The following is a 27746-nucleotide window of genomic DNA, read 5'->3' on the forward strand; positions in this document are numbered from 1 at the left end:
ATAGCAGATTTCATTTAGCTTGTCTGCGCCCAATTCTGATGAATGAACATTCAAATGAGCACAAGCATCTAAGGGGATTTGTTCAAATTGATGACTAGCTTCAACAAGAAAATAAACAGAGTTATTTGAATCTGCTTACTCCTGGCCTTGGGGGTATTTATTGACATCGTGTTCAATTGGGGAGTTCATAACTTACAAAAATATATCTAATCAAGCCAGTTAACTTCAGCAAGCAATGGGAACAAGTAAAGAATTACTACATGGGAATTTATTTCCAGCTTCACATTGTATTAGCAAGCCACTATTTTCAGTTTAGCCAACCTTAGCAACTATTTAAAGTAATATTATATACTAGCACTTTTCTGGTGTTTATTAAATTTGTTTGGACATTAAAGGCTACCTTAAGTTTATGGCAATGTTATTCTTTTGCTTGAAGAAATCAAGGAGGGTACACATGGATAAAATCCAGTGAAACGAACTCAAGAAGATACTTTTTTTGTGCTCAGTGCACAGACTAGCTCTTCATTTACTTAGATGTATGGATAAATGAAAGTATTTGTTTGGGGACATAGGGAGCTGGGACCTAGTTGTAGCTAAGGCTTAAAGCTAAGCCAAAAAATGTCTTAAAGTAAAGCTAAGATGAAGCAGAAATACCGAAGAGAATGTAGAAGTGATTTAGGAGAGGACGAACTAGGGAAACTGAAACATACCTTCAGCATTGGATAGAAGGAGAAATCCCATTGAGTGTCATGGATAACAGAGAGGTAAATGACCCCCTCATAGGTAACTGAACCAGTGACAATGACAGCCCGACAGTCCAGTGGACAACAAATTAGGAAGGGGTACCTTTCCCACAGAAAAATGAAGGATAAGATGACTTTGAAATTATAATGCAATTTACTGGGGATGGAGTGTTTGGAAAATGTCATCGTGTGTCAGGGAATACAAATAGAAAACTTATAAGAAAATGTGTATTTAGTCAAGGCTGTGACAAGGAAGTGGGATTTTCTATCACATGGATTGGTAGAGACAAGTAAAGTGTGTGCACACTGGTGGACACTGTAATGTCCCTTCCTTCAGCCCCTCCCCCAGTGATTAACCTTTCTCTCCTGCACCCTCCTCCCCTGCTGACAGTGATGAACCATGCCTGGTAATGTCCCACTGACGTACAACCAATGGCCAGGGGAATGATTACATTCAAATTAACTGAGGTGATGACATCAGAAGCACTGTTTCTTGCTCAAGGGTTGTCCAGCTCTCAAGTAGTTTGGTCATAGGATGGATGCCTGAACACTACGAATTTTCCCCATTTCCAGGATCAACATACCTGACAGTGTACATCTGTGACAGTTTTATCTCTTGAGCAGGGTTATTGTATTGCCTGGTATTTTAACAGTAATGATCTCTGGAAGATTGCATTTCAATATTTTATGTACTTTCCAGTTATGTGACTGTATTAATCACACTAAGTGCTACGAGTCAATCTGTAATGGCTTCTTCTGATTTATGGACTGACAGTAATTGAAACGAAAGCAGTACCACAAAGTCATTTTGTTCCACTAATATCAGCTCAGTGCAATCTTGGAACCACTTAATATTTCTTTGTTGAAATAATAATGACCACTCAAACAAAGACTATTCAGAAAAGAATATGATTGTTTTGTTCATCTGCTAACATGGCCTGAAATTTGAGGGTAAATTGACATTACCCACAAACTAAATGGTTTAATCAAACATTAGAGAGCGTTTAGATTTGTTGATACTTTTGAGGCCAGTCTTCTTTTCTGCCCTCTAAATTCTAACTCATTCTGACCAATCATTAAGGGTCTCAACCCGAAATGTCCACCCCTCCATTTATCTTCGTAGTTGCTGCAGTACCGTGCAAAAGTCTTAGGTACACACAGACATATAAATATAACTGAGTTGCCCAAGACGTTTACACAGTACTGTATCTGGCCTAGTGAATTCCTCCAGTGCTTCCGGAATCTGTAGCACTTTTTGCCTCTATCCTTTGCCTCCTTCTTCAGACTCCTCTGGAGGAGGATGCAATAAGGCAAACTAGAGATTGCTTGTTGGTGTTTTGAATGTATTCCTTCCAATCCTGGATGCTGCAAAATAGGTGGGAGTTACTTGAGCATACAGTATACTATGTGTTTCACGAAATCAGTCAATATGATGCATTGCACAGGTCTGACTGCACAACTGAGTAAATTCCTAGATTAAGTCTGCCATCACACCTGACGCAATTGTTATAATATTGAAAACATCCTTCGCTTATGAAGGTGCTGAAAGGAAAATTAGTTTGGAGTACAGGTTCAGTAAGAGGAACATGTAATAAGGAAATCGGGTCCAGACAAAGGCAGCTTCACCTGTCTGTTCCACTCAGGGAAAACCAAAGCACTAACCTTTACTAGGCTAACACATTACGCGAGATCTGTTGGACTATTACAATCACTTCAAACTTTAGAAGAAGAGAATAGAATGGGATTGAGAAGGGGTAGGGAAGAGTGAGGTGAGGAAGAGAAAATATAATGTATATTCCAATTCGGCCATTTCAAAACGACTTTTAAAATTAATGTTATCATTGTATGGACCTCCTGGGTATCTGTACATCCCATTGAGAACATCGGAATTATGGACACCATGCGTAAGAACAAGCACCCATAGTATTGAATCCAAAAGTCTGGCATATGAACATCCATTTATCTATGAAAAGATGAGTTGGTTTCCTCTCTCCCTCCAATTTTAGTAATTGTTATTTCATATCAGTCCTCTGTGGCTTTGCTGCCATGTGTTTTGATACTGTGTAGGGGTGGTTATGACATCAAATGATTTTTGTGTATTTTTTAACTTATGGAAGGAATCGACTTTTGGGTATTGCTAGAAATAGAACACATTTGTTAATTGGGGTTTGTATAGAAATGTAAATCAGTACCAATGATGCTTAACAGAACAAAAATCTCTGAGGTTAAATATGAATTGAATACACGTGGAAAGATTAGAAAATAATGGGTTAAAAAGTTTCAGAAATATATCCTTGCTTCAATTACTCAAAGTTTATTTACTATCAAATGAGTTTGCTTTCTTGATTTGATTTTTCTTTAATGTGTGTCTGTGTCAGGGTGCATATCTGTACGGAAATGTATCACTATCTTGAATAGTGGTGACTGATTTCGAAACTACAATTGTACCAAGTGCATCATCAGATGGGGGAGAAGTATTTAAATTAATTAATATATGTTTTGCTAGTGTCAACTATTGTTTCAGAAAAACAGGCAATCCATTCCTTTTTGACATAACGAAACACATGCAATGCAAAAAAAAGCATCTGTCCCACTGTTATAAGGCATTTGAAAAGACCTCTTAGACAATAAACTCTTGATTTACCTTCATATTTATTAACTTGCACACACTTTGTCTAACACTATACATGTATTCTGCATTCCCCCCCATCCTCCCTCCCCCCACCCCCTCCCGCTCACTTTGGTACTACCTCAGTGTACTTAGATATGGAACGTTCCGCCTGGGTGGGTGGCATGCAAACAAAATCTTTTCACTGTGTCTCAGTACAAGTGACAAAAATAAACCAATCATTTATAAAACAAAACCAGGACAATTTGACCTTTCAAAAATGCCATTTCTGTGACTGAAATTTCATTGGAAGGGACTTAAGATTTGAACCCAGGTCTCTTCATCCAGTTATACTTTTCATATTATTTTATTAAATATTTTATCTCATTTGTTACTTTTCCAAAATGTTAACAACTTACATCCATCCAAAATAATGACCATTATCTACCTGACGAAGGGTCTCGGCCTGAAATGTCGACTGCACCTCTCCCTAGAGATGCTGCCTGGCCTGCTGCGTTCACCAGCAACTTTTATGTGTGTTACCATTATCTACCTTTCCTTAAGGCTATTCCTGTCCTTAAGATGCCCTCTATATCTTCCTGAAAAAAATGCCAATTCTTGTGTCATCAACAAATACAGTGGAATCTGGTCCAACATCAAATTGTTACTCCAATGCAGTGCACATTTTGCCCAAATAAAAACCATAATCCTTGTGCAGGATTTCCTAAAGGATAATTTGCAGGTTGAGTGTGTGGTGAGGAAGGCAAATGCAGTGTTAGCATTCGTTTCAAGTGGACTAGTGTATAAAAGCAAGGGTGTAATAGAAAACATGGAAACTACAGCACAATACAGGCCCTTCGGCCCACAAAGCTGTGCTGAACATGTCCCTACTTTAGAACTACCTAGACTTTACCCATAGCCCTCTATTTTCTAAGCTCCATGTAACCATCCAGGAGTCTCTTAAAAGGCCCTATCGTTTCCGCCTCCACCACTGCCGCTGGCAGCCTATTCCACGCACTCACCACTCTCTGCATAAAAAAACTTACTCCTGACATCTCCTCTGTACCTACTTCCAAGCACCTTAAAACTATCCCCTCTCATGCTAGCCATTTCAGCCCTGGGGAAAATCCTCTGACTATCCACATGATCAATGCCTCTCATTACCTTTTACACCTCTGTCAGGTCACCTCTCATCCTCCGTCGCTCCAAGGAGAAAAGGCCGAGTTCACTCAACCTATTCTCATAAGGCATGCCCCCCAATCCAGGCAACATCCTTGTAAATCTCCTCTGCACCCTTTCAATGGTTTACACATCCTTCCTGTAGTGAGGCGACCGGAATTGAGCACAGTACTCCAAGTGGGGTCTGACCAGGGTCCTATATAGCTGCAACATAATCTCTCAGCTCTTAAACTCAATCCCACAATCGATGAAGGCCAATGCACCGTATGTCTACTTAACCACAGAGTCAACCTGTGTAGCAGCTTTGAGCGTCCTATGGACTCGGACCCCAAGATCCCTCTGATCTTCCACACTGCCAAGAGTCTTACCATTAGTACTATATTCTGCCATCATATTTGACCTACCAAAATGAACCACCTCACACTTATCTGGGCTGAACTCCATCTTCCACTTCTCAGCCCAGTTTTGCATCCTATCAGTGTCCCTTTGTAACATCTGACAGCCCTCCATACTATCCACAACTCCTCCAACCTTTGTGTCATCAGCAAACTTACTAACCCATCCCTCCACTTCTTCATCCAGGTCATTTATAAAAATCACAAAGAGTAAGGGTCCCAGAACAGATCCCTGAGGCACACCACTGGTCACCGACTCACCGGCCTCCATGCAGAATATGACACGTCTACAACCACTCTTTGCCTTCTGTGGGCAAGCCAGTTCTGGATCCACAAAGCAATGTCCCCTTGTATCCCATGCCTCCTTACTTTCTCAATAAACCTTGCATGGGGTACCTTATCAAATGCCTTGCTAATGTTGAGGCTTTATGAAGCACTGGTGAGGCTGCACTTGGAGTATTGTGAACAGTTTTGGGCCCCTTATCTTAGAAAGGATGTGCTGAAATTGGAGAGGGTTCAAAGGAGTTTCATGAAAAATGATTCCTGAATTAAATACTTGTGATATGAGGAGCATTTGATAGCTCTGGGCCTCTGTTCTTTAAAATTCAGAAGAATGAGAGGTGACCTAATTGAAACCGTCGAATGGTGTAAGGTCTAGATAGAGTAGATGTGGAGAGGATGTTTCCTATGATAGGAGGACCTAGGATCAGTGAACACAGCCTCAGAACAGATAGGGCATCCTTTTAGAATGGAGATGAGGAGGAATTTCTTAAGCCATAGAGTGGTGAACCTGTGGAATTTGTTGCCACAGGCAGCTGTGTAGGTCAAGTCTTTATGAATTCTTGTAAATTCTTGATTGGTCAAGGCATGAAGGGATACTGGGAGAAACCAGGAGATTGGGGCTGAGAGGAAAATTGGATCAGCCATGATGAAATAGTGGAGTAGACTTGATGGACCAAATGGCTTAATTCAGCTCCTATATCTTATGGTCTTATAGTCTTATAACTGTCCTGGTGGGTTTTTAAAGACACCTTGCAAATTTATGCTCCTCATTAATAAGAAGAGATGTTGTTGCAAATTCCAAACAATACTAAAGGGCGACAATCATACCAGTGCCCAAGAAGAGCAGGGTTTAACGACTTTCGCCAAGTTGCATTCACATCAACTTTGATGAAGTACTTTGAGAGGCTGGTTATGGTCAGAATCAACCCCTGCCTAAGCAAGGACTGTTACCCACTGCAATCTGCCTATCACCACAATGTTTACAGTGGATGCAATCTCATTGGCTCTCCACTCGTCCTTGGATAACCTGGATAATAGCAATGCCTATGTCAGGCTGCTATTTGTTGATTACAGCTCAGCATTCAACACCACCATACTCTCAATACCAATCAATAAGCTCCAAAACCTGGGCCTCTCTACATCCCTCAGCAACCAGATCCTTGACTTCCTCATCAGGAGACCACAGTCAGTGCAAATCCGAAATAACCTCTCTTCCTCACTGACGATCAACACTGGTGCATCTCAAGGATGTGTGCTTAGCCTACTAACTACTCAGTACACTCACCATCCGTAAATTTGCTGATGACCCAACTATTTTTGGCAACATTTCAGACAGTGACGAGGAGGTGTACAGGAGTGAGGTAGATTAGCAGTTGAGTGATGTCACAACAACAACCTTGCACTCAACATAACTAAGACCAAGGAATTGATTGTGGACTTCAGGAAGGGGAAGTTGAGGAAAGGATCAGCAGTGGAAAGCATAAGCATTTTCATGATCTTGGGTTTTAATATCTCTGAGGATCTACCCTAGGCCCAAAATATTGGTGTAATTACAAAGAAGGCACAGCAGCAGCTATATTTCATTAGGAGTTTGAGGAGACCTGATATGACAGGAAAGACTCTCGCTAATTTCTACAAATGTATCATGGAGAGCAGTCTGTCATGCTGCATCATCATCTGGTATGGAGGGGTGACTGCATGGGATTAGAAAAGCTGCAGGAAGATGTGAACATAGCCAGCACCATCATGGCACTAACCTCCCTAGCACTGCGGACATCTTCAAATGGCGGTACCTCAAAAAGACGGAATCCATCATTAAGGACCCACATTTCCCAGGACATGCCCTCTTCTCACCGCTACCTTCAAGGAGGAGGTTCAGGACCCTGAAGACACCCGCTCAATGTTTTAGGAACAGCTTCTTCCCTTTTGGACAATGAACCCATGTACACTACCTCAATTTTTAAATATATTTTATAATCTCTTTTTGCACAATTTACTATACTTAAATTATTTAAAAATATATTTCATATTGTAATGGTTAATTTTTAAAATTAGTATATATTTCAATGCACTGCTGCCACAAAACAACAAATTTCATGACATATGCCAGTGATATTAAACCTATTTCTGATTCTGATCTGAAGACTAATTGTATAATACTTCTAAGGTGCCATGATGCTGGATGCTGGGATGATGGGATTAGAATGTAGATTTTTGGGTTGATAGTCCAGGCCTCTGGATTACTCATCAGAATATTAATTGTTCCACCACCAAGGTACCACAGAGGCTGGATGATCACTTATTCACTACTGAACCATCCGAACAATGCAATTCATTCCTGCCAATTTTCACATCCAAGAATAAAATATCAAGACTTGACCCTGGCTTGTACTAGTGATCAAATGCTTCGAAACATTTTGTTGCATTTCCTCACACTATAAAGCTCATGACAGTGGGATGGTAGCATAGCAGTTAGCAGAGCACTGTTACTGCAGGAGCGACTCAGGTTCAATTCTGTAAGGCGTTTGTATGTTCTCCCTATGGTCATATGGGTTTCCTTCAGGTGGTCCTGCTTCCTCCCATATTCCCAAGATGTATGGGTCAGTAGGTTAGTTGGTTAGATGGATGCAATGGTGTGGTGCAGGGTCACTGGGCTCAAAGGGCCTGTTACCATGCTATATCTCCAAATAAAATAACAGTTACCTAGGGAGAGACCTTATCTAATACCAACTTAAAATCTACATGCAGATTTTCTGTATTCCTTTTATCTACCTGTTTGTCACTTCAATGACATACCTTTCAGGCTGTCAGATATAATTGCTATTTTTAATGAACTCATCCATCATTAAAAGCTCACCAATTTATTCTTGCTTCTTGGATTCTCAGAGTAGGCCTAAATTCACTGAGATCTGTTGTTAACCTGATGCAAATTCCTCTCCTTCCCAAAATGGAAGTGCTATTTTCCCAATTCTCCTTTCTGTCATCTCAAGGAAAACTGGAAAACCCATGAAAACCCTTTAGTGTATTTCCTCTTCCTTCAGTAGCCGGAGATGTTTTTCACCAGAACTCAACATTTCCCAGCTTGTTTTTTTTAATTTTCTGCACTATTTTTTCCCTGCAATTTCTCCTCCGAGCAAAAAAAATTAGCATTCTCATTTGCATTATTTTAAAATGTGGACACCAAAACAAAATCTTGTTACATAGAAATTTACAGCACATTACAGGCCCTTCAGCCCACAATATTATACTGACCATGTAACCTACTCTGAAAACTGCCTAGAATTACCCTACTGCATAGCCCTCTATTTTTCTAAGCTCCATGTACTAGCTAAGAGGCTCTTAAAAGACCCTATTGTATCCGCCTCCACCACTGTCACCAGCAGTGCATTCCACACACCCACAACTCTCTGTCTGAAGAACTTACCCCTGACATCCCCTCTGTACCTTCTTCCAGGCACCTTAAAACTATGCCCTCATGTTAGCCATTTCAGCTCTTGGAAAAAGCTTCTGGCTATCCACACGATCAATGCCTCTTATCATCTTATACAACTCTATCATGTCAACCCCCATCCTCCATCACTTCAAGGAGAAAAGGCAAGTTCACTCAATCTGTTTTCATAAGGCACCTTCTTCAATCCAGGCAACATCCTTGTAAATCTCCTCTGCACTCTTTCTATAGTATCCACATCTTTCCTGTAATGAGGTAACCAGAACTGAACACAGTACTCCAAGTGCGGTCTGACCAAGGTCCTGTATAGCTGTAACATTACTACGCGGCTCTTGAACTCAGTCCCACGGTTGATGAGTGCCAACACACCATACGCTTTCTTGACAACACTGTCAACTTGTGTAGCAGCTTTGAGTGTCCTATGGATATGGACCTCAAGATCTCTCTGATCCTCCACACTGCCAAGAGTCTTATTAATAATACTATATTCTATCTTCAAATTTGACCTACCAAAATTTCATACTTATCTGGGTTGAACTCCATCTGCCACTTCTCAGCCCAGTTCTGCATCCTACCGATGTCTCGCTGTAATCTTTGATAACCCTCCAGACTATCCACAACACCCCCAACTTTTGTGTCATCAGCAAACTTACTAACCCACCCTTCTACTTCCTCGTCCAAGTCATTTATAAAAATCACAAATAGAAGGGGTCACAGAACAGATCCCTGTGGAACGCCACTGGTCACTGACCTCCATGCAGAATACGAAACACCTACAACCACCATTTGCCTTTTGTGGGCAAACCAATTCTGGATCCACAAAGCAAGGTCTCCTTGGATCGCATGCTTCCTTACTTTGTGAATGGACCTTGAATGGGGAACCTTATCAAATGCCTTATGAAATCCATATACACTACACCCACTGCTCTACCTTCATCATTGTCTTTTGTTACATCCTCAAAGAATTCAATCAGGCTTGTAAGGCACGAGCTGCCCTTCACAGAGCCATGCTGACTATCCCTAATCAGATTATGTCTCTCCAAATGCTCATAAATCCTGCCTCTCAGGATCTTCTCCAACAATTTGCCCACCACTTTGCACCTCTATTATATCCTCAGTATAAGATTTCTTCCTTCAGCTCAAGTTCATTTTATTTTACTATTCTGTAACATCAAAATATGTAAAAAGGACCTTACTATTTTGTGTTATCTGTTACACTCATCACATTTCTGTTGCCTTTTTAAAATTTCTTCATTACTTTTTTCCCTAATCCTTGCAGTATTTTGTTTTACTTCTAAATAGTTTCAAAACTTTATAAATGTGTATATTTCAATACAGTCCTTCCTTTTTTAAAGACAAGAATATGCTATTTTTGATCCACCTCTTAACTGAAGGCTCCCAGTTACTTTTATTCTCACCTCATTTCCATCTTCTGTTACTGATCTAACATCCTTATCTTCTAGGTCATCATTATCTTTTTCTATTATCACATTGCCCACAAGGTCACTGTCATCATTTCTCAGTTCAGCTCTGACTCTCACGTCAGTTATTACTCTTGTTTTACCTCCCGCAGCTATTTAGAGCAAATCATGTTTCCAAGTTGGTTGAGAAAAACACTCACTTTAGCAGGCTGTTCAGCTCAGCAGTATCAATATATAAAGAGGGGAATGTGTTCACTAATTGGTCTTCACTAGTTAATAATATTACTCTGATTTATGAGATGGACGCATTAGTTCTTCATTAGGTTTCAGTGAAAATTTCGTCAATAATAAAATAAACATCAGAAGGTCAGTTCTGAGGCAGAATGAAATGTTACTGCGGCCTGATGTAACCTCGCTGTGAATTACCTTCACAGGAAGTTCAGTGCACCCACATTGCACGGGTGAGTACCCAAACATAATGGGCACAGAGCTTATTGAATGTAATATGTGGATCTATTTCTTTTAGAGCAATTACCCCCCTCTACCCCCGTTAGCATTATGTATTGATCGGTTGTCTACGCAGGCGCTGTTTTCTACACATGCGTATTTCTCTCGATGCAATGTAAATCCACCAGTTAAAGCCATCTCCGGCATGCATGCTTTTATTTAATTGAAACGTAACTGTGCACATGCACAGGTCATGTTTACAACTGACTCTCACCAGTACCCTGTACAGTTGCAGCATAACCAATCAATTTGGGAAGGTCTCAAATATTGATGGTGTTCAGAGCCTTAAATGTTCTTAAATTAAGGCTAGTTAATAAACTGTTCATGGTTTTTCAGAAAGCCAATAGTACAGAAGCAACAAAACAATGGGAGTTTATTCCAGATCTTTAGCTGGTACCTAAAAGCTATTTCCATTGGTAACATTTCAATATATTCCTTTTCTTTCTCCAGTCTGAGGCTGTCACCTGCACATGAGCCAAGCAGCTCACTGGTGGTTTTAGAGTGGGACCATACTGAGCCTGCGATTGGGGTGAAGATTGTAGACTATCTCATCAGCTTGGAAAAGGTCACCATCACGGACCGAGCAGAAATGTCTAAGGTAGAGACAGGTGAGTGTGGCCCAAATTTCGCTTGAGAAAGAGGAGGTGGAATACAGAGAGCATGGATGAGTTTGTATACTGTCCAGTAGAGCTGAAGGTGGAGTGGGATGAAATTCTTTGAGAAAGAATGGCTTGAATTACAAGTGTTTGCCTGAGAAACAGGCAACTAATGTGCGAATGTCTTATTTTTATAGGTAGCATCCTTAATAGTCCTGTCACCCATGAGTTAGATTAAATCCAACACTACCTGATTCTATTATATTGTCTTTCCCTTCATATATACAATGGAAGGGAAGAGAAGGAACAGCTGTTTTATCGATAATTCTGATATTTTGAAGAAAGAGTTAAATAGCCAAGATGAAAACAGTTTTGTAACATTAAAGGCAGAGGATTATGTGCATTTATCATTCAACCTTCTCACTCATCGTCTTTTTTAACTAAAGTGATAAAATTTTCATTTTCATTAAAAAATCCTCTATGGACTTTTATCCTCTGCTTAATGTTTGGAAACTGTCTCTTGTGCCTCAAAGTTTAAGTGGTGTTAAGTTTAAATGAGAATTGATCCAAAGCAGGCCAGTTCTGATGAATGATGACTCTCGCCTTGAAGAAACCAGCTAGCTTTACAAGTATTGAAGATATATTGAAATTAGCTCTGCTTCTTCTTTTACTTCCTCCTTCATCTGTGGATGTGAGCTGCATCCATATGAGGAGAGAAACTCTGAAATTAAATCAACTGTTGATGCAATAGTTGGATGTTGGAATTGTCACGCTTAAACATCTTGAAAGATCACATAGTGCAGGCATCGGGGTACTGCATGAAGGATTTACATTGGATGTCTGAACCTACAAATAAATGGTGAGGTACTATACAGCAGATTTAACAGTGTTCGTAGAGAGGGGAAAGGTAATGTTTCAAAGCTGAAAGTTAAGAACCGATGTTGTAGTTAATCATTGGAACAACTAGTAATGGAATGAAAGTTAAGGAAATAACCCAATTAGTTTCAGCATGTATCCTATGGATGCTGTAGCCTGATCCACTAGAGTGGTGACATGCAAACTTATACATGCAATTTTCCACCTGATAAACTTCCGGTCTCAGTCACTGACATCCTCCCAAGCAAGGGCCATTTGGAATTGAAATCAGTGAAGTAACCACCCTTGATCACTTGGCTGTGACCTCCTGAAGTTCACTGTTGAGATTAATTGTCTGATTGCGAAAATTAGCTTCTACTCCAGGCCTTGTCTATTAAACTCTGACATCAGTAAAAAGGAAGGAAAGCAGTTACTTCATGTGAATGTTGCCTCGCCCTTTGCTCAGATTTCTTGTGTCTTTCTTTGTTTAAACCTGATATTCTTTCCTGTATATGATCCTTTTTATCACTTTTTTATTTTCCCTCCATGTTTTTCTTTCTTCATTGGTTCCTGTACTTGTATTTTATTCTCCTCCTCTTGATTTCATTTTCCACTTCTTTCCTTTACCTCCACCTGTTTTTTTTACTCTCTGTATTTATTTCCATAATTTTCTTTAAATCTGTGTGCCAGTGCCCCCCTCTTCCCTGTGTACTGATGTCCCCCAGTGTCTGTGTTCTCTGTCTTCCCTGAATCGATGTCCCTTTCCTCCTCTTTTGAAGTCCTCTCTTCTTTCTTTATTCCTTTGTCTTCTCGTTCAGCATTCTTCATGGCCCACCTTCAATTGTTCTGTGCTGCCTTACGTATGAGTGAAAAAGTGGTTTTATTCAGTTGAACTTACCTCTCTCTCTTCAAACTCAGTATTCCCTTTAAAGAGACTTAAAGCAAAACAAATTTCTTGTCACATGCCAGTGATAATAAACCTGATTCTGATACTGATTCTGACTTCAACAATCTTTATTGTGCATTTGGACATCTGATAACTGGTATCAGCTGTAATGATTTTAATAGAATACAAAGTGGTTGTTTGTTAATAAGGTGAAATATTTTCAATTGTAATTTCTTTAAGGACATTTTTTGCACATGGTGAAGTTGAGCTTCAATGGAGAAGCTTCTAGAATAAATTATAACTAGCATTGATTATGCTTTAATGAGTAATTGGACATTTCTTTAATGTGAGTTTTAATTATTTCTAATTTGGTCATTAGTGATTCCCCAGGGTGAATAGAGAATGATTTCTGCTATCCCGTGGCTCAGCTCTGTAATATTTATAACCCTTTCAGAGACTAAGCTATATTTCAACCTAGTTCACATCCAGCACACATTGATAGGAGATCTCGGATGAAATTAATCGGGATAGACTCACTCCATTTTTAACGCATAGAATCAGCGCCAAAGAAAGACAGTTGGAACATAATCAACTATATAAAATATCGAACAGGGACAAATGGAATAAAATCACAATATTGCTTGGAATAAAGGAGGAAAGTGAAGAAAGGAATGTGAATTTAGAGAAAGCTTTTATAATTTAGTAGCAATGACAGATATTTACTATTCTTGGTAGTGGAGGTACAGTAGATACATTGAGATCTTTCAAAATATAGTTAGATGACTTGATGAAAAAGCTAGAATAGGAATAGATTGCAGTGCCACTTGAGTATTGATGGATAAGATTTTCACTAACCCAGTTTATGGAAGTTTAAAGTCAAAGAGAAATTAGGAAAACCTTCAGCCCACTGAGTTTCACAGACCAATCACTGACTTACAGTCATCCTATGGGTTTTATTCTTCCCATCTTGTCTCCTTTATTGCATTCATTCAGCAATCTCAGTCAAGGACACAACAAAATATCATACTGACTCCAAGGATTCAAAGTACATTTGTTATCTCAGTAGGTATGCGTGTACTACCCTGAAGTTTGTCTTCCCCACAGATAGTCATGAAATAAAGAAGAACCATGGAGCCAGCCTGTCCAAAGAAGAACATCAAGCATCAAACCCCCTCCCCATCCCCACACACTAAAAACATCGCGCAAACAGCAACAAAAGAAATGAGCAAGAACACAGAATATAAAACACAAAATCAAAAGGCATATTTCAGTTCAATTCAGCTCAATGCTCATTGTCTGCAGCCCCCTCAATTCAAAACTCACTCAAAAGTAGCGACAACAAAGAGTGACCAGAACTAGAATTAGAAACTAGAACACATCATACACCTGAATTAGAGTCTAAATCTATAATCCATGTCAATTAAACCTTGCTCCGACACAGTCCACTGGCAGCATCGAGGGAGAGAGGGACCATTCAAACGCAGGGACCTTCGTCCTGCAGCAGTGAGCAAGCAGGTAGTAGACAGTGATGAACACTTGCTTGCCTTCAGCACCTGTCTCAATGATTTCAATTTTCCTCAGATCTTTAATCAGCAAGATCAGCCTACTGTTAGATATGATAGCAAGATGGTGAAGGAGTGCCACCTAATCTGAAGATGTTCAATGCTGACAGTAATGTTGAAATAGGAAAGCATGCCAGACCCCTTTTCTGTAAGAAAAATTGCTTCCATGACCTGATGTGAATGTTGACATGACATTGGGGAAATTTGGTTCCTGGGCATGCTGGTGCAGATCTTCTTGAGTATTGAGTAAACTACTAAATTCATATTTCAATATCCACATCTCCGTTTATGAAGGTAAACAATATTAAAGAGGATATTAAATCCTGTTGCCAATTTTTATTTCTCATTCCCTTTTGTAAGAATAGTTTCCTTTTCAGTACTCATTCTGACTGAAGCATGAAACAGAAATTATTCCAGGTCTTTTAGTGATTCCGTTGACTCAGGTCTCTCTATCCTCTGATAGATAGTCTATTCTTGGTGAAAGTGCAGATAACATCTGGTCTTCATGTGGATTTATTAAAGATCTAAGAAAAAGCAGAACATCAGGTAGCAGCAGGGGTTACCAAGGAAGTTGGATGCTGCTGACTTATTGCTAAATGATTTGCAATTGAGATGCATTGTATCCTTACAGTCATATTTAGTTGACCTTGGATATATATACGCAAAGACTGCTGAAGTAAAGCAGCTCATATTCTCTTTGCTATGCATCCTGTTCACAGCTTTCTGCAATAGTCTCAGCCCTCCCTGGTGTGTGTTCATTCAGTTATTCCCCCAGTACAGCTGCTAATGACATTGCACCTACAGGCAGTGTTTTGATATATGCATGCTGCAAACTGTTTCTGACCTCAAAGTGGTCCAATCCTGGTGCACCACTCTGAAAATCTTCCATAAGTCACGTGACTTTCCTGCCTTGCTCCTTAATTAATCTACATTAGTTATTCTCAACCTCTGTTGTTTAATGAGCGCAAGTACATAATCCTTTCATTAGTAAGTTAATTATACAAATCTCCTCACTGTTGGGCTCATTTATCTTTTAATAATAATAATTTCAGATGTCCTGTCAATTAATTGAAATAAGTCTGAGACAAGACGATTAATTAAGTGTTCCAACAGCAATGATTTATGCAGGAAGGAATGTGTTGGTGCTGGAATTGTGTTGGAAAGGTAAAACTGAAAAAAGAGCCTCTTTGCTTCTGTTCCAATGCTGTCTGAAGCCTTCAAACTCTGATAGACAAGGTTCAAATTTCAAAGTGATTTTATTAGCAAAGTACATATATGTCACCATATACTACCTTAGGATTCATTTTCTTGTTGGACATTCACAGAAAATACAAAGAAACATAATGGAATGGCTAGGTTTGCTGACGATACGAAGATAGGTAGAAGGGCCGGTAGTTCTGAGGAAACGGGGAGGCTGCAGAGGGACTTGGATAGATTGGAAGAATGGGCAAAGAAGCGGCAAATGAAATACAATGTTGGAAAGTGTATCATTACGCACTCTGGCGGAAGAAATAAACGGGCAGACTATTATCTAAATGGGAAAAGAATTCAAAGTTCTGACATGCAACGGGACTTGGGAGTCCTCGTACAGGATACCCTTAAGGTTAACCTCCAGGTTGAGTCAGTGGTGAAGAAGGCGAATGCAATGTTGGCATTCATTTCTAGAGGAGTAGAGTATAGGAGCAGGGATGTGATGTTGAGGTTCTATAAGGCGCTGGTGAGACCTCACTTGGAGTACTGTCGGCAGTTTTGGTCTCCTTATTTAAGAAAGGATGTGCTGACGTTGGAGAGGGTACAGAGAAGATTCACTAGAATGATTCTGGGAATGAGAAGGTTAACATATAAGGAACGTTTGTCCGCCCTTGGTCTGTATTCCTTGGAGTTTAGAAGAATGAGGGGAGACCTCATAGAAATATTTCAAATGTTGAAAGGCATGGACAGAGTGGATGTGACAAAGTTGTTTCCCATGATGGGGGAGTCTGGTACGAGAGGGCATGACTTAAGGGTGCCCATTCAGAACAAAAATGCAAAGACATTTTTTTAGTCAGAGGGTGGTGAATCTATGGAGTTTGATGCCATGAGCAGCAGTGGAGGCCAAGTTATTGGGTGTATTTAAGGCAGAGATTGATAGGTATCTGAGTAGCCCTGGCATCAAAGTTTATGGTGAGAAGGCGGGGGAGTGGGACTAAATGGGAGAATGGATCAGCTCATGATAAAATGGCAGAGCAGACTCGATGGGCCGAACAGCTGACTTCTGCTCCTTTGTCTTATGGTCTTATGGAATCAATGAAAAACTGCACACACAACGGAAAAATAACCAATGTGCAAGAGACAACAAACTGTGCAAATACTGAAACAAAAATAAATAAGAAATAAGTATCAAGATCCTTATCAACAGGTGACAAGTGAGGTAGAAAATCTAGTCAGGTGGAAGAAGGCAGCATACATGAGGTTTAGGAAGCAAAGATCAGATGGGTCTATTGGATAGCAAGAAAGGAGCTTACGAAGGGGCTGAGAAGAGCAAGAAGGGGACATGAGAAGGCCTTGGTGAGTAGGGTAAAGGAAAACCCCAAGGCATTCTTCAATTATGTGAAGAACAAAAGGATGACAGGAGTGAAGGTAGGACCGATTAGAGATAAAGGTGGAAAGATGTGCCTGGAGGCTGTGGAAGTGAGCGAGGTCCTCAATGAAAACTTCTCCAGTATTCACCAATGAGAGGGAACTTGATGATGGTGAGGACAATATGAGTGAGGTTGATGTTCTGAAGCATGTTGATATTAAGGGAGAGGAGGTGTTGGAGTTATTAAAATACATTAGGGCAGATACGTCCCTGAGTCCGGACGGAATATTCCCCAGGCTACTCCACTAGGCAAGAGAAGAGATTGCTGAGCCTCTGGCTAGGATCTTTATGTCCATGTTGTCTACGGGAATGATACCGAGTGTTGGAGGGAGGCGAATGTTGTCCCCTTGTTCAAAAAAGGTAGTAGGGATAGTCCGGGTAATTACAGACCAGTGAAATTTACGTCTGTGGTGGGAACGCTGTTGGAAAAGATTCTTAGAGATAGGATCTATGGGCAATTAGTGTATCATGGTCTGATCAGGGACAGTCAGCATGGCTTTGTGAAGGGCAGATCGTGTCTAACAAGCCTGATAGAGTTCTTTGAGGTAGGTGACCAGGCATATAGATGAGGGTAGTGCAGTGGATGTGATCTATATGGATTTTAGTAAGGCATTTGACAAGGTTCCACACGGTAAGCTTATTCAGAAAATCAGAAGGCATGGGATCCAGGGAAGTTTGGCCAGGTGGATTCAGAATTGGCTTGCCTGCAGAAGGCAGAGGGTCGTGGTGGAGGGAGTACATTCAGAGTGGAGGGTTGTGACTAGTGGTGTCCCACAATGATCGGTTCTGGGACCTCTACTTTTCGTGATTTTTATTAATGACCTCGATGTGGGGGTAGAAGGGTGGATTGGCAAGTTTGCAGATGACACAAAGGTTGGTGGTGTTGCAGATAGTGTAGAGGATTGTCGAAGATTGCAGAGAGACATAGATAGGTTGCAGAAGTGGGCTGGGAAGTGGCAGATGGAGTTCAACCCGGAGAAGTGTGAGGTGGTACGCTTTGGAAGGACAAACTCCAAGGCAGAGTACAAAGTAAATGGCAGGATACTTGGTAGTGTGGAGGAGCAGAGGGATCTGGGGGTATATGTCCACAGATCCCTGAAAGTTGCCTCACAGGTAAATAGGGTAGTTGAGAAAGCTTATGGGGTGTTAGCTTTCATAAGCTGAGGGATAGAGTTTAAGAGTCACGAGGTAATGATGCAGCTCTATAAAACTCTGATTAGGCCACACTTGGAGTATTGTGTCCAGTTCTGGTCGCCTCACTATAAGAAGGATGTGGAAGCATTGGAAAGGGTACAGAGGAGATTTACCAGGATGCTGCCAGGTTTAGACAGTATGGATTATGATCAGAGATTAAGGGAGCTAGGGCTTTACTAAGAGGAATAGATAGAGTAGGCAGCCAGCGCCTCTTCCCCAGGGCACACAAGAGGACATGGCTTTAAGGTAAGGGGTGGGAAGTTCAAGGGGAATATTAGATGAAGGTTTTTTACTCAGAGAGTGGTTGGTGCATGGAATACACTGCCTGAGTCAGTGGTGGAGGCAGATAAAGAGACTACTAGACAGGTATATGGAGGAATTTAAGGTGGGGGGTTATTTGGGAGGCAGGGTTTGAGGGTCAGTACAACAATGTAGGCTGAAGGGCCTGTACTGTGCTGTACTATTCTATGTTCTATATTCTATCTTGAATTGAAGAGTTCTTAGAAGTGTGTCTATAGATTCTGGGAACTGTTCAATAATGGGGTTCAGGATATTTAGCAGAGGTAGCATTTGTTGTGGCTTGCCTGCTCCCCTATACCCTCATCATAAATCCAACCATTCTGTGCTCTTTTGGGTTTTCTGACCCATCTTCACAAGAGCTGGGAAAGAGGGTTAACCAGCTATCCAACTGTGGAGTCTAGAGATGATCAAGCACGTATGTATCATGCCAATTGTAACATCTTCTATGCCTTTCCAATTGAAATTAAGGCAACTTAAAAATTAAACCCAATGTGTGCTGACACTCCATGAAAGTTTGATATATCTAAGTATTTAAACCATATGACACAGGAGCATAGAAACATAGAAACATAGAAAATAGGTGCAGGAGTAGGCCATTCGGCCCTTCGAGCCTGCACCGCCATTTATTATGATCATGGCTGATCATCCAACTCAGAACACCGCCCCAGCCTTCCCTCCATACCCCCTGACCCCCGTAGCCACAAGGGCCATATCTAACTCCCTCTTAAATATAGCCAATGAACTGGCCTCAACTGTTTCCTGTGGCAGAGAATTCCACAGATTCACCACTCTCTGTGTGAAGAAGTTTTTCCTAATCTCGGTCCTAAAAGGCTTCCCCTCTATCCTCAAACTGTGACCCCTCGTTCTGGACTTCCCCAACATCGGGAACAATCTTCCTGCATCTAGCCTGTCCAATCCCTTTAGGATCTTATACGTTTCAATCAGATCCCCCTTCAATCTTCTAAATTCCAACGAGTACAAGCCCAGTTCATCCAGTCTTTCTTCATATGAAAGTCCTGCCATCCCAGGAATCAATCTGGTGAACCTTCTCTGTACTCCCTCTATGGCAAGGATGTCTTTCCTCAGATTAGGGGACCAAAACTGCACACAATACTCCAGGTGTGGTCTCACCAAGGCCTTGTACAACTGCAGTAGTACCTCCCTGCTCCTGTACTCAAATCCTCTCGCTATGAATGCCAGCATACCATTCGCCTTTTTCACCGCCTGCTGTACCTGCATGCCCACTTTCAATGACTGGTGTATAATGACACCCAGGTCTCGTTGCACCTCCCCTTTTCCTAATCGGCCACCATTCAGATAATAATCTGTTTTCCTATTTTTGCCACCAAAGTGGATAACTTCACATTTATCCACATTAAATTGCATCTGCCATGAATTTGCCCACTCACCTAACCTATCCAAGTCACCCTGCATCCTCTCAGCATCCTCCTCACAGCTAACACTGCCACCCAGCTTCGTGTCATCCGCAAACTTGGAGATGCTGCATTTAATTCCCTCATCCAAGTCATTAATATATATTGTAAACAACTGGGGTCCCAGCACTGAGCCTTGCGGTACCCCACTAGTCACCGCCTGCCATTCTGAAAAGGTCCCATTTATTCCCACTCTTTGCTTCCTGTCTGCTAACCAACTCTCCACCCACACCAATACCTTACCCCCAATACCGTGTGCTTTAAGTTTGCACACTAATCTCCTGTGTGGGACCTTGTCAAAAGCCTTCTGAAAATCCAAATATACCACATCCACTGGTTCTCCCCTATCCACTCTACTAGTTACATCCTCAAAAAATTCTATGAGATTCGTCAGAAATGATTTTCCTTTCACAAATCCATGCTGACTTTGTCCGATCATTTCACCACTTTCCAAATGTGCTGTTATCACATCCTTGATAACCGACTCCAGCAGTTTCCCCACCACCGACGTTGAGCTAACCGGTCTATAATTCCCCGGTTTCTCTCTCCCTCCTTTTTTAAAAAGGGGAGTTACATTAGCCACCCTCCAATCCTCAGGAACTAGTCCAGAATCTAACGAGTTTTGAAAAATTATCACTAATGCATCCACTATTTCTTGGGCTACTTCCTTAAGCACCCTGGGATGCAGACCATCTGGCCCTGGGGATTTATCTGCCTTCGATCCCTTCAATTTACCTAACACCACTTCCCTACTAACATGTATTTCGCTCAGTTCCTCCATCTCAGCGGACCCTCTGTCCCCTACTATTTCTGGAAGATTATTTATGTCCTCCTTAGTGAAGACAGAACCAAAGTAATTATTCAATTGGTCTGCCATGTCCTTGCTCCCCATAATCAATTCACCTGTTTCTGTCTGCAGGGGACCTACATTTGTCTTTACCAGTCTTTTCCTTTTTACATATCTATAAAAGCTTTTACAGTCCGTTTTTATGTTGCCTGCCAGTTTTCTCTCATAATCTTTTTTCCCCTTCCTAATTAAGCCCTTTGTCCTCCTCTGCTGAACTCTGAATTTCTCCCAGTCCTCAGGTGAGCCACTTTCTCTAGCTAATTTGTATACTGCTTCTTTGGAATTGATACTATCCCTAATTTCTCTTGTCAGCCACGGGTGCACTACCTTCCTTGATTTATTCTTTTGCCAAACTGGGATGAACATTTGTTGCAGTTCATCCATGCAACCTTTAAATGCTTGCCATTGCATATCCACCGTCAATCCTTTGTGTCATTTGCCAGTCTATCTTAGCTAATTCACGTCTCATACCTTCAAAGTTACCCTTCTTTAAGTTCAGAACCTTTGTTTCTGAATTAACTCTGTCACTCTCCATCTTAATGAAGAATTCCACCATATTATGGTCACTCTTACCCAAGGGGCCTCTCACAACAAGATCGCTAATTAACCCTTCCTCATTGCTCAAAACCCAGTCCAGAATAGCCTGCTCTCTAGTTGGTTCCTCAACATGTTGGTTCAAAAAACCATCCCGCATACATTCCAAGAAATCCTCTTCCTCAGCGCCTTTACCAATTTGGTTCACCCAATCTACATGTAGATTGAAGTCACCCATTATAACTGCTGTTCCTTTATTGCACACATTTCTAATTTCCTGTTTAATACCATCTCCGACCTCACTACTACTGTTAGGTGGCCTGTACACAACTCCCACTAGCGTCTTCTGCCCCTTAGTGTTGAGCAGCTCTACCCATATCGATTCCACATCTTCCCGGCTTATGTCCTTCCTTTTTATTGCGTTAATCTCTTCTTTAACCAGCAACGCCACCCCACCTCCCCTTCCTTCATGTCTATCCCTCCTGAATATTGAATATCCCTGAACGTTGAGCTCCCATCCCCGGTCACCCTGGAGCCATGTCTCTGTGATCCCAACTATATCATAATCATTAATAACAATCTGCACTTTCAATTCATCCACCTTATTACGAATGCTCCTTGCATTGACACACAAAGCCTTCAGGCGCTCTTTTACAACTCTCTTAGCCCTTATACAATTATGCTGAAAAGTGGCCCTTTTTAATGCTTGCCCTGGATTTGTCGTCCTGCCACTTTTACTTTTCTCCATAGTACTTTTTGTTTCTACCCTCACTTTACACCCCTCTGCCTCTCTGCACTGGTTCCCATCCCCCTGTAGTGAACTAACCTCCTCACGCCTAGCCTCTTTAATTTGATTCCCACCCCCCAACCATTCTAGTTTAAAGTCACCTCAGTAGCCCCCGCTAATCTCCCTGCCAGGATATTGGTCCCCCTAGGATTCAAGTGCAACCCGTCCTTTTTGTACAGGTCACGCCTGTGCCAAAAGAGGTCCCAATGATCCAAAAACTTCAATCCCTGCCCCCTGCTCCAATCCCTCAGCCACGCATTTATCCTCCACCTCATCGCATCCCTACTCTCACTGTCGCGTGGCACAGGCAGTAATCCCGAGATTACTACCTTTGCGGTCCTTTTTCTCAACTCCCTTCCTAGCTCCCTATATTCTCCTTTCAGGACCTCATCCCTTTTCCTACCTATGTCATTGGTACCTATATGTACCACGACCTCTGGCTCCTCACCCTCCCACTTCAGGATATCTTGGACACGATCAGAAATATCCCGGACCCTGGCACCAGGGAGGCAAACTACCATCCGGGTCTCTGGACTGCGTCCACAGAATCGCCTATCTGACCCCCTTACTATCGAGTCCCCTATCACAACTGCCTTCCTCTTCCTTGCCCTACCCTTCTGAGCTACAGGGCCAGACTCTGTGCCGGAGGCACGGCCACTGTCGCTTCTCCCGGGTAAGCTGTCCCCCCCAACAGTACTCAAACAGAAGTACCTGTTGTTAAGGGGCACAGCCACCGGGGTACTCCCTATTACCTGACCTTTCCCCTTCCCCCTCCTAACCGTGACCCACTTGTCTGCCTCCCGTGGCCCCGGCGTGACCACCTGCCTGCAGCTCCTCTCTATCACCTCCTCACTCTCCCTGACCAGACGAAGGTCATCGAGCTGCAGCTCCAGTTCCGTAACGCGGTCCCTAAGGAGCTGCATCTCGATGCACTTGGCGCAGATGTAGACGTCCGGGAGGCTTGTAGACTCCAGGGCCTCTCACATCCGGCACCGAGAACAGCAAACTGCCCTCACACTCATACTGCCCCTCTCCTCAAATAACAACAGAAAATGAATGCCAAACCTCCCTCGCCTTGCATGTTTCCGCCTAAGCCCGTTGAGCCGAAGCCCTTAAGTCTTCACTCTGCTCCCGGCTCACTCCGCTGCCCGCTCTATGAGGCTCTGTTCCTTTTAAATCTGCTGCGCTGCACAGCCCGACATCACACGCCTGCGCAGTCCCGCCTCTCAGAACGCCGTTGGAGAAAAAAAATAACGAAAATTTCAAAAATGTCTTTCTCGGCACTCCCACTCAGACTCTTAGACTCCTTCTTCGAATCAAACCCGAAGCAGGATGTCTGCCCTTTTAAATCTGCAGAATTGGGTTAATTGGCCCATCGAGTCTTCACCACTCGATCGTGGCTGTTCCATTATTCCCCTCCTCAACCCCATTCCCCGGCCTTCTTCCCATAACCTTTGATGTTATGTTCAATCAAGAACCTATCAATCTCTGCCTTAAATACACCCAACGACTTAGTCTCCGCAGCTGCATGTGGCAACAAATTCCACAAATTCATCACCCTCTGGCTAAAGAAATTTCTCCACATCTCTGTTTTAAATGGATGTACTCACTTGCCCTAGAGTCTCCCACTGTGGGAAACATCCTTTCCACATGTACTCTGTCTAGGCCTTTCAGCATTCGAAAGGTTTTAATGAGATCCTCCTTCATCCTTCTAAATTCCAATGAATACAGACCCAGAATCATCAAAAGTTCCTTGTATGATAACCTTTTCATTCCTGGAATCATCCTTGTAAACCTTCTCTGGACCCTCTCTAATGCCAGCACATCTTTTCTTAGACAAGGAGTCCAAAAACTGTTCACAATACTCAAGGTGAGGCCTCATCAGTGCCTTATAAAGCCTCAGCATCACATCCCTGCTCTTGTATACAAGACTTTTTGAAATGAATACTGACATTGCATTTGCCTTCCTCATCACCAACTCAACTTGCAAGTTAACCCTTTAGGGTGGTTGTTCTGCACAAGGACTACCAATTCCCTTTGCGTCTCAGATTTTTGGATCTTCTCCCCATTTAGAAAAAAGTCTTCACATTTATTTCTACTACCAAAATGCATGACCATGGATTTTCCAACATTGTATTTCATTGTATTTCAGGAAAGTTGGCTAGTGTTGCTTGTGGGAGTTTAACCTAAATTTGCAGGGGGCAGGGATCCAGAATGTGAGAGAGGATAGCGAGATGAAGTATAAAGGACAGGTGGGGACTACACGGTTCCGGAGTATTAAGTGTGAAGTAGAGAAAGGTGAGGCGGAACGAGTGATAAGGAGGATACATGTGCAGAGGGATGGTCTGACAGAGCATGGAGTTAGATGTGCAGAAAGAGTAAGTAAATTTAAGAAGGACAACAAAATTCAAGGGGTGGAAAGCCTGGTGAGAGTTCGGGGAGCTGGGTTATGCACAATAGGCAGCGATTTAAACAGAGAGGGGAGAAATGGGTTAAAAATTCTATATCTGAATGCACGAAGTGTCAGAAATAAGGCGGATGAGCTTGAAGCTCAGGTGCAAATGGGTAACTATGATGTTGTTGGGATAACGGAGACATGGCTGCAGGGGGATCAGACCTGGGAATTGAATGTACAAGGGTATACGTGCTATCGAAAGGACAGAAAGGTGGGCGGAGGGGGTGGGGTGGCCTTGTTGGTGAGGAATGAGATTCAGTCCCTTGCAAGGGGGGACATAGAATCAGGAGAAGTAGAATCAGTGTGGATAGAACTGAGGAACAGTAAGGGCAAAAAGACCCTAATAGGTGTTATCTACAGGCCCCTAAACAGTAGCATGAATATTGGGTGCAAGTTGAATAGGGAGTTAACAATGGCATGTGGCAAAGGAAATGTCGCAGTAGTTATGGGGGATTTCAACATGCAGGTGAACTGGGAAAATCAGGTTGGTACTGGACCCCAGGATAGGGAGTTTGTAGAGTGCCTACGGGATGCATTTTTGGAGCAGCTTGTATGAGAGCCGACCAGGGATAAGGCTATTCTGGATTTAGTGTTGTGCAATGAACAGGATTTGATAAGTGATCTTGAAGTAAAGGAGCCATTAGGAGGTAGTAACCATAATATGTTTTTATCTGCAAGTTGAGAAGGATAAGGGCAGATCAGAAGTGTCAGTATTGCAGTTAAACAAAGGAGACTATGGAGCCATGAGGGAGGAGCTGGCCAAAGTTGACTGGTCGGATATCCTAGCAGAAAAGATAGTGGAACAGCAATGGCAGGTATTCTTGGGAATAATGCACAAGGTGCAAAATTAGTCCATCCCCTGGAGAAGGAAGGATTCAAAGGGGGGAAAGTGGCCACAGTCGTTGACAAAGGAAGTCAGGGATAGCATAGTATTAAAAAAGAAGTATAACAGAGCTAAGGTGAGTGGGAAGATGGATGATTGGGAAACTTTTAAGGAGAAACAGAACTTAACTAAAAAGGCAATACGGGGAGAAAAAATGAGGTATGAACGCAAGCTAGCTAGGAATATAAAGGAGGATAGCAAAAGTTTTTTTAGGTATGTGAAGAGAAGGAAGATAGTTAAGAACAATATTGGGCCCTTGAAGAATGAATTGGGAGAAATTGTTATGGGAAACAAAGAAATGGCAGAGGAATTTAATAAGTACTTTGGATCTGTCTTCACCAGGGAAGACACAAGCAATCTCCCAGATGTATGGATGGGCCAAGGACATAGGGTAACAGAGGAACTGAAACAGATTGACATTAGGAAGGAAACGGTGATGAGTAGACTGATGGAACTGAAGGCTAACAAATCCCCGGATCCAGATGGTCTGCATCCTAGGGTACTAAAGGAGGTGGCTCTGGAAATTGCGGATGCATTGGTGATCATTTTCCAATGTTCCTTAGATTCAGGATCAGTTCCTGAGGATTGGCGAATGGCTAATATTATCCCACTTTTTAAGAAAGGAGGGAGGGAGAAAACAGAGAACTATCGCCCTATTAGCCCAACATCAGTAGTGGGGAAGATGCTAGAGTCCATTATTAAAAGATGAAATAGCGGTATATCTTGATAGCAGTGATAGGATTGGGCCGAGCCAGCATGGATTTACCAAGGGCAAATCATGCTTGACTAATCTATTGGAGTTTTTCGAGGATGTAACCAGGAAGGTGGACGCGGGAGATCCAGTGGATGTGGTGTACCTTGACTTTCAGAAGGCATTAGATAAGGTACCACATAGGAGATTGGTGGGTAAAATCAGAGCTCATGGCATTGGGGGGAGGATATTGACATGGATAGAAAACTGGTTGGCAGATAGAAAGCAAAGGGTAGCAGTGAATGGGTGTTTCTCGGAATGGCAGGTGGTGACTAGTGGGGTGCCACAGGGCTGGTATTGGGATCACAGCTGTTTATGATTTACGTCAATGATTTAGAGGAAGGCATTGTGAATAACATCAGCAAGTTTGCTGATGATACTAAGCTGGGTGGCAGTGTGACATATGATGAGGACGTTAGGAAAATTCAAGATGACTTGGATAGGCTGGGTGAGTGGGCAGAAACTTGGCAGATGGCGTTTAATGTGAAAAAGTGTGAGGTTATTCACTTTGGGAGCAAGAACAGGAAGGCAGATTATTATCTGAATGGTGTGGAGTTATGTAAGGGAGAAATACAAAGAGATCTAGGAGTACTTGTTCATCAGTCTCTGAAGGTGAATGAGCAAGTGCAGCAGGCAGTGAAGAAGGCTAATGGAATGTTGGCCTTTATTACAAAAGGAATGGAGTACAAGAGCAAGGAAATCCTTTTGCATTTGTACAGGGCCCTGGTGAGACCACACCTGGAGTATTGTGTGCAGTTTTGGTCTCCAGGGTTAAGGAAGGACATCCTGGCTGTGGAGGAGGTGTAGCGTAGGTTCACTAGGTTAATTCCTGGGATGTCCGGACTGTCTTACACAGAGAGGTTAGAGAGACTGGGCTTGTACATGCTGGAATTAAGGAGATTGAGGGGGGATCTGATTGAGACATATAAGATTATTAAGGGATTGGACAAGATAGAGGCAGGAAATATGATCCAGATGCTGGGAGAGTCCAGTACCAGAGGGCATGGTTTAAGAATAAGGGGTAGGTCATTTAGGACAGAGTTGAGGAGGAACTTCTTCTCCCAGAGAGTTGTGGAGGTGTGGAATGCGCTGCCTCAGAAGGCAGTGGAGGCCAATTCTCTGGATGCTTTCAAGAAGGAGCTAGATAGGTATGTTATGGATAGGGGAATCAAGGGTCATGGGGACAAGGAAGGAACCGGGTATTGATAGTAGATGATCAGCCATGATCTCAGAATGGCGGTGCAGGCTCGAAAGGCCGAATGGTCTACTTCTGCACCTATTGTCTATTGTCTATTTGCCTCTTTCTTGCCCATTCTTCTAATCTATCTAAGTCCTTCTGCAGCCTACCTGTTTCTTCAACACTACCTGCTCCTCCACCAATCTTCGTATCATCTGCAAACTTGGCAACAAAGCCATCTATTCCATCATCTAAATCATTAAAATACAGCATAAAAAGAAGC

General features: G+C 42.2%; 1 protein-coding gene across 1 annotated transcript in view; it reads left to right on the forward strand.

The window, feature by feature from the left end:
* astn1 (astrotactin 1) overlaps window positions 1-27746 on the forward strand; it is a 2762425-nt gene that overhangs the window by 2578890 nt on the left and 155789 nt on the right. Inside the window, exon 20 of the mRNA XM_072274559.1 lies at window positions 11034-11191. Within this exon, the coding sequence (XP_072130660.1) occupies window positions 11034-11191 (158 nt within the window). The remainder of the gene's footprint in view (window positions 1-11033; window positions 11192-27746) is intronic.

The sequence above is a fragment of the Mobula birostris genome, chromosome 12 (genome assembly GCF_030028105.1).
Source record: "Mobula birostris isolate sMobBir1 chromosome 12, sMobBir1.hap1, whole genome shotgun sequence".
NCBI classification, from domain to species: Eukaryota; Metazoa; Chordata; class Chondrichthyes; order Myliobatiformes; family Myliobatidae; genus Mobula; species Mobula birostris.